The 6,760-nt window shown below is 56.3% G+C and overlaps 1 protein-coding gene across 4 annotated transcripts in view; it reads right to left on the reverse strand.

Annotated features, from left to right (window-relative positions):
- Positions 1-898: 898 nt before the first annotated feature.
- ADGRG1 (adhesion G protein-coupled receptor G1) overlaps positions 899-6,760 on the reverse strand; it is a gene marked incomplete at both ends in the record, with an annotated part of 12,091 nt that continues 6,229 nt past the window's right edge. For 2 of the 4 annotated variants that reach the window (XM_080704156.1, XM_080704155.1), the window contains 5 exons: positions 899-1,029; positions 2,287-2,555; positions 3,937-4,045; positions 4,982-5,250; positions 6,484-6,602. In XM_080704156.1, the coding sequence (XP_080560282.1) occupies positions 899-1,029; positions 2,287-2,555; positions 3,937-4,045; positions 4,982-5,250; positions 6,484-6,602 (897 nt within the window). Of the gene's footprint in view, positions 1,030-2,286; positions 2,556-3,936; positions 4,046-4,981; positions 5,275-6,483; positions 6,603-6,760 lie in introns of all 4 variants that reach the window. The other 2 variants (XM_080704154.1, XM_080704153.1) reach the window with 1 other exon arrangement.

The following is a 6,760-nucleotide window of genomic DNA, read 5'->3' on the forward strand; positions in this document are numbered from 1 at the left end:
GTGACTCCTTGGGAGGGCCTCGGGCTCAGCCCAGTGTCACCAGAGGAGGACGCCTCAGTCTTTAGAGTGCTGGAATGGAAACAAGACCAGATCGCTACTTTCCACGGTTCTTGCCACAGGAGAGCTTCAAAGAAGGAGCAGGCCTCGCTGAGGGGTCAGCAAGAGCTCAGGGAGAGGCCCCAGTGGACAGATGGACCTGGCTCGGCCCGTGCACCTGTGCTAAGCCTTTGTCAGAAACAGGCCAGGGCCAGTGCAGTAGTTAAAAGTTTACAGCAGGCTCCAGACAGCTCTTGGGACCATGACCCAAAAGAACAGCATTGGAATTGAGGCCCAAGGTGGTGGGTGGAATACTAGGGAGATGTACAAGAGGAGGGAGGAGCAGAGACAAAAGAGGGAGCACTAGGAGGCTGGAGAGAGCAGGTCTAGGCTCAGAGGTAGGCACGCTGCAGCTCTGCTGTGGGAAGAGGGCTCTCCCGCAGCCCTCTGGCTCCAACACTATGCCCTAGGTGCCACCCCCCTGTTAAGATGACGGGGCTGCAGAAAGCCTGCACAGTGACCACCAGAGACAGAACAGCCATAGCCACATAGGGGCACAGGGCTAAGGATGCATCAGGTGTCCAAGATCCAAGCTCTGACTCTGGGGCCTGCGGGTCTCAACCCCAGCAATGGAGGCTGGGCCCACAGATGGTCAGGAAACATAGGCCTCAGCTCCAAGTTGGGACAGTCAAGTACTCTTAAAGCCAGGTAGGTATCTGGCTTCCATGGTGACAGCCCATCCTCCAGGGTCCTTGGGCCTTCCACTACTGACTGGCAAGGACTGGGCCCAGCCCCGGGGCCACAGGCAGTGTGAGGAGAGGCCACGTCTCTGTGTCCTCACTCCAGGCAGCTGGCTGGCGGCCTAGATGCGGCTAGATGAGGTGCTGCCCGAGCTGATGGGGAACTTGGCGCTGTCCGAGCTGCTCTTCAGTGGGGAAGGGCCGTTGCGAGCCTGCAGCCGCATGGACCAGTACCAGAGGAAGATGAGGAAGCCTGCGGGAAGAGGGCGGAGGGCTCAGTGTGCGGCCCCTCGACTCAGCTCACCCACCTCCTCTCCCAGCACAGGAGCTCCTCTGTGTCCCATGTTTCACCCCTCTGTATCCCCTCCGGGTTCCTAGTGTCTGTCTTATTAATACCTCTTCTGTTTTACAAATGAAATTGATATAGCAATGACTCACCACATGTTTGCATGAGCATGAGGGTTTTACGTATAACTCAGAGCCCCCTTCATCTCACAGGGGAGAGAAAGAAGACTCAAATGTTAAACAGTGGGGGTCAGGGGCATGGCTCGGTGACAGAGAGCTTGCCCAGCGTGTGCAAGAACCAGGGTTCTGTCCCCAGCACTGTACAAAAACAAAAAAGTTAAGCAACTGGAATTTGATGACATCTTCTCCCTGTCACCCCTATTCCTGTTCTACAGTGACCCCAATGTGAGCCACTGGCCCTACAACCTTGGTCCCAATCTGTGTGTGTGTGTGTGTGTGTGTGTGTGTGTGTGTGTGTGTGTGTGTGAAATGAGAGAAGGCAGGAGTGGAGGGTAGGACCCTCCTGGCATCACATGGGTGCCCCTGCCCAGCCCCTCACCCTCAGGAGCTGCTCCTAGCCACATCCCTCACTGTTCTCTAGAGCACAGACTCCACCCAGCTCAGGGCTTTTTCTCTCTCTCTCTCCCTCGGCCTGGAGCTCTCTTCCCTGAGATCAGGCTCCTCAATCTCTGATGTGCACAGACATCCTCTGGGCATCTTGGTAAAGGCAGATCTGATCATCCATGCTCCTAACAAGCCCCAGATATTGATGTTGCTGGTGGTCTGTGAAGAATACTTGACCTAACAAGACTGTAGATCTTTTCACAGCTGGATCTTCCTGCTAATCTGAAATGTCTCATTCAGAGAGGATCCCTGGCCACGCTCCCTGGTGTGTTCCTGACCCCAGCCCAGGCCCTGTACGTGACATCACCCACTCTGACTTCCCTACTCTCTGGATGGCCCTTGGTAGCCATTGCTTGCTTGCTCACCAGATCCGGGCCCTGTACGAGCAGGCCCTCCTCCGACCTGCCACAACTGTAGCCCCACGGCTTAGCATAGGGCCTGCACATGAGAGGTACTCAATCAAACTTGCCATCTATGGCCTGAATGTCCTCAGCTTTTGAATGGAAGACACAGGCTCAGAGAAGGGAAGCCTTTAGGTTCCCCGGGTGATCTCTTCCCTGCCTGCCCCGGGCCCCAGGGCAGGTGGCTTCTCCGCACCTACCTTGGAAGGAAGTGACAATGCTGAAGAGGTAGAGGACCACAAGCTGGAAGGTGCCAGAGGCAAAGGAGAAGAAGACCAGGGCCCAGGGCAGGCCGAGGACGAGGCTGAGCCCCAGCAGCGTCAGCACGTGGGTCCACTTCTGGTTATGTGGGCGCAGCCGCAGGATCTGCACCACCATGGTGCCCAGCATGGCCACGTTGAATAGGAACACCAGGCTGAAGAGGCCCAGGTTGGTGATGTAGCTGACCAGGGAGTCCCGAATCCAGCACCTGCAGCAAGACACAAGCGCTCGGAGCGTGGCCAGGTGGGGCAGCATCCCCATGGCTGCCACTGTGTTTGTTCTCATGGTTACCGCTACGGCTTGGATAGAGAATGTACCCTGAAGAGCTCATGTTTTGATGATATGCAGAGGAGATATCACTGAGCCACGAAGGATTTAATGTCGTCAGTGGATGAATCCATTGTGATGGATTCACTGAGTGGTAACGTAGGCAGGTGGGGTGTGACTAGAGGAAGCCATGTATGTGTTCATGAATCCTCCTCTCTCATTCCCTCTTTGCTTCTGGCCTTCATCACGGGAAATCAGAGCACTGCACTGTTCTGTTTCCCACCACCATGCCCTGAGCTCTGAAGATGTGACCCGGCCTAACATGGACTACATCCTCTGAAACCTTGAGAACTGTGAGCAAATAAAAATCTTCCTTCTTGCCATGCATGGTGGCACACGCTAGTAATCCCCACACTTGGGAGGTGGAGACAGGAGGATGGTGCAGGTTCGAAGCCAGCCTTGCTGGCTTAAGAGACTCTGTTTCGAAATTTTATATATATATATATATATATATATATATATATATATATATATATATATATATTAGGTCTGGGAGTATATCCTGGAGGTAGAAGGGTTTCCAGGAACCCCAGTACTACCAAAAAATCTTCCTTCCTCTAAGGTGTGATTGCCAGGCATTCTGGGTCACAGCAGTGAGAACGCTGATTGACACAGTTACTCACTCTTAGGCCAAGTGCTGCTTATTTTATATATCCATAGTGTTGATATAAGTTTTAAAAACACATTTCTGTTAACAAGTCAGAAGACTTAAAGAAAACTATTAAGTACATAATGATATAGATAGTGCAGGACAAGGCTAAAATCATGATGTAAAGGGCTGAACATTTCCAAAATGCCAAGCCAATGGTAACAATGCCTCCCCACCCAGAGCTCCACAGCTCCGGCTTCTGGTCCAGGCCCCGCCGGCCTGGGGGAGTGGTGAGTGGGGAGACAAGTCAGGCCCTTTCTCTCCAGTGGGGAGCCTCTAAGCAGCACACTGGCCTGGTGTGGCCAAGAGTGGATGGCCACCTCCCTGGGCCTCAATCTTCATATCTGCATGATAACTTGTCTGTTCCAGCCCCTTTCCCTCACATGAAGGAGAAAATGGTGCTCAGAGCGGGGCCAGGACCTACGCGTGGCTGCCTGGGGAGCGGGGGTGACAGATCTGAGCTTTTGTGCCCTCATGACCCTTAGTCCACTGCCGAGCCACCCCCCTGCCTCCTGGACCCCGGAGTCGTAGGTCAGCATGGCGCCCACCTGGCTGCTCCATGTCCCCTGCCACCAGAAGTCCCCATTCCCATACCCAGCACACAGCCACTCACATGGAGGGGTAGATGACGCTGTGTGGAGTCCTGTGCACGGCCAGGATGATGGGGCCGTAGTTGTTCACATCTGCCAGCGCCACCAAGGTCACCAGGAAGATGGGGAAGCCTGGGGAGGCAGGTGTGGGACTCTGTCTGTGTCTCCTGAGGCCACCCACCACCCTTAGGTGGGTCCCTAAGCTTGGACCTTCCTCTTCTTGGTAACAGTTTGGATTTACCACAAGGAGGAGGGTATCCCCTAACTAATGAGGGGCCAGGTGTAACAGGAGAGATGGGAAGGGCAGATGAGACATTGGTAGGGGGCACAGCAAGAGCTCTTGCCCAAGGGGAGCCTGTGCTGGACTCAGCCTAGTCTACAGGCAAAGACTGAAAGCTCCCAGGCGGGGGCCGGGGGGGGGGGCAGGTGTTCTCCAAACACCTGGATCCTGGCACAGCCAACTCAAGGAATTTCACATAACTGGAGGGAGTGAATGAGGAGGGGCCCAACAGGGGCATCAGAGGAGCCGCAAGCTGGGGCGTGGGACACATGGAGGTTGGTGGGCGGTTCCATGTATAGAGTGGCTCACAGTGTGAGCCTCTGGGCTTTGGGTCTGACATGAGAGCTCTGGCCCATAGGAGAAATGAGCTGTTGGCCAAGAACAAAATGCTAAAGCCACAGAGACTATGTCACCCGAAGGGCAGAGCACCCACAGGCAGGGCCGCTGTGGCGAGAGTAAACTGGGTGAGTGGAACAGGGCCCGTTCGCTTCCCAGCTGAGGGCCCGTGAGGAGTGCATGGCCTGCTCACCCGGCCCCGGTGGCCCAGCCTGGGAATCCCCCTTTGAGCAGAGTGATTCTTGGGGACAGGGATCAACTCTTTATCTTCCTAAAGAAAACCCTGACTTAGCCCTGAGGGTCCCTGAGGATGGGTGGGTGAAGAAGTGTGAGGAGGGCTCAGGGAGACAGGTGGAGAAGCAGAAACAGCTGCCTGTGTGTTGCCAGAAGCTGAGTGGGAGACGCAGTGCTCGGGACCCTCTCGAGCCAGGAATAGACCCCCACACACTCACCCCAGCCCACGACGCTCAGCTTGAGCAGGTAGCCGGGCACGTAGGTGCCGAAGACCTCGACCACCAGTCGGTAGAGGTTATAGCCCTCAAGGCCCATCCAGGAGAGGCAGGCGAGCAGGGAGAAGTGCAGGAAGATGGCGCTGGCGCGGCAGCCCGCCTCCGAGCCCGTCAGCGCCACCGGCTCGCTGAGCAGGAAGCTCACGTCCAGCAGGAAGACAGCCAGCAGCAGGTTCATGTGCACCTTCACGGTGTAGTCCCGGGGCTTCTTCCTGCACAGGGCCGGCAGGGAGGGGCTGTGCGTCTGCTCCTCCTCCAGGAGGCCCTCCCAGGCTGCACACGTGCACACCAGTGCAGCCTCCCCAGTCCGCTCCTGAGGTTGCGGCCTGGCTGTTCCCCATGTGTCCCTGCACACCTACTGTGTGCCTAGCAACCACAGACTTGGGCACCGCGTGCACACTCAGCAGGTAAAGACAGACGCACCGCTCCAATAACCCAAACTCCCCTAGTTGGAGAGGAGAGACAGAGTGACTGCTCTTCTAGAGTCCTCACCACCCATGGTCCACGCCTGCCCCCTGGCTGCTCGCCCACACAGCTGTGCATGTACATCTGTCTGTCTGTCTGTCTGTCTGTCTGCAGGGTTGCAAGTCAGTATGTGCACACCCAGGGCTCTGCATGGCCCTAGGGGAACATGGGACACACAGGCCCCGCATCACCACCACCCTGGACTCATGTCCCTGCACCGCCCCTCACACCTGGCACCACCTCCGCCTGGTCCCTTCTACCTTGGCTCTGATGGCCCATGGCCCTGTGCACTGAGCACATCTGTGACCTGCTGCATGCTCTGCCCCTGCTCCAGCCTCCCCCAGGCTCGTCACCTGTCCATCCTCGTCACTAGCCCTGCTTAGCCTGAGTACACAGCTGTGCACACACACGAGGTCAGGTATGCACAGCAGTGCTCACACCTGCATGCAGCTGCACTCTCCTTCCTCCTGGTCTGGGACAGTGACGATACCCCGGGTGTCCCTCAGAACTAAGGGGACCTCTCCTCTACCTGACCTTCAAGTGCCAGTGGACCCCAAGCTCGGCCAAGCCAAGCACCAGCAGTTGGGTACCTCTGCCACTTCCTCGCTGTGTGACCTCTGGCAGGGCCGTCACCCTCTCTGAACACTCCTTCCTAGGGTGCTGGGAGTTTTAAAAGTCCGTGTTTACAAGGCTCTTAAAATAGAAGGGCCGTGTAGGAAGTGTGATGCCAATGTTAGCTATTACCATTTTATCACTATATTATTATATCTACCCAGTGGTCTCCCATTTGATTATCCAAAGGTAGAAACACAGAATCTTAGGTGAACTCTGTCAATTTTAAACGCTGGCCATAAACTAAAATGCAAATGCTATTATCTAAAACTGAGATGTGGGAATAAAGTGTGGCCCCGGGCCCCGCGCCCCCATGGCTCCCCCTACTGCACAGGCGTTTCGAGGTCAGCGAGTGGGCCAGGCCCTACCTGGAGCAGAGGTAGGCAGCGATGGTGAAGACGCAGGCCAGGGCGGAGATGACGCAGCCCAAGTAGGACAGCAGCGTCAGGTAATGCTTGTGCTCAGCGTCCACCTCCACAGAGGAGACCTGGATCCGGGACAGGAGAGTGGCGTCAGGGTGCCACCTCCACACGGCGGGGCCGGGAACCAGGATGCTCCAACCCAGAGGAGGTGGCAGCCTGATGGCATTTTCCTGGAGGGGCCGATGACTCTCAGGTTCTCCCAGTAGGTCCCTCACCCACCTGC

This window comes from Muscardinus avellanarius (assembly GCF_963383645.1).
Source record: "Muscardinus avellanarius genome assembly, chromosome: 10".
NCBI lineage: Eukaryota > Metazoa > Chordata > Mammalia > Rodentia > Gliridae > Muscardinus > Muscardinus avellanarius.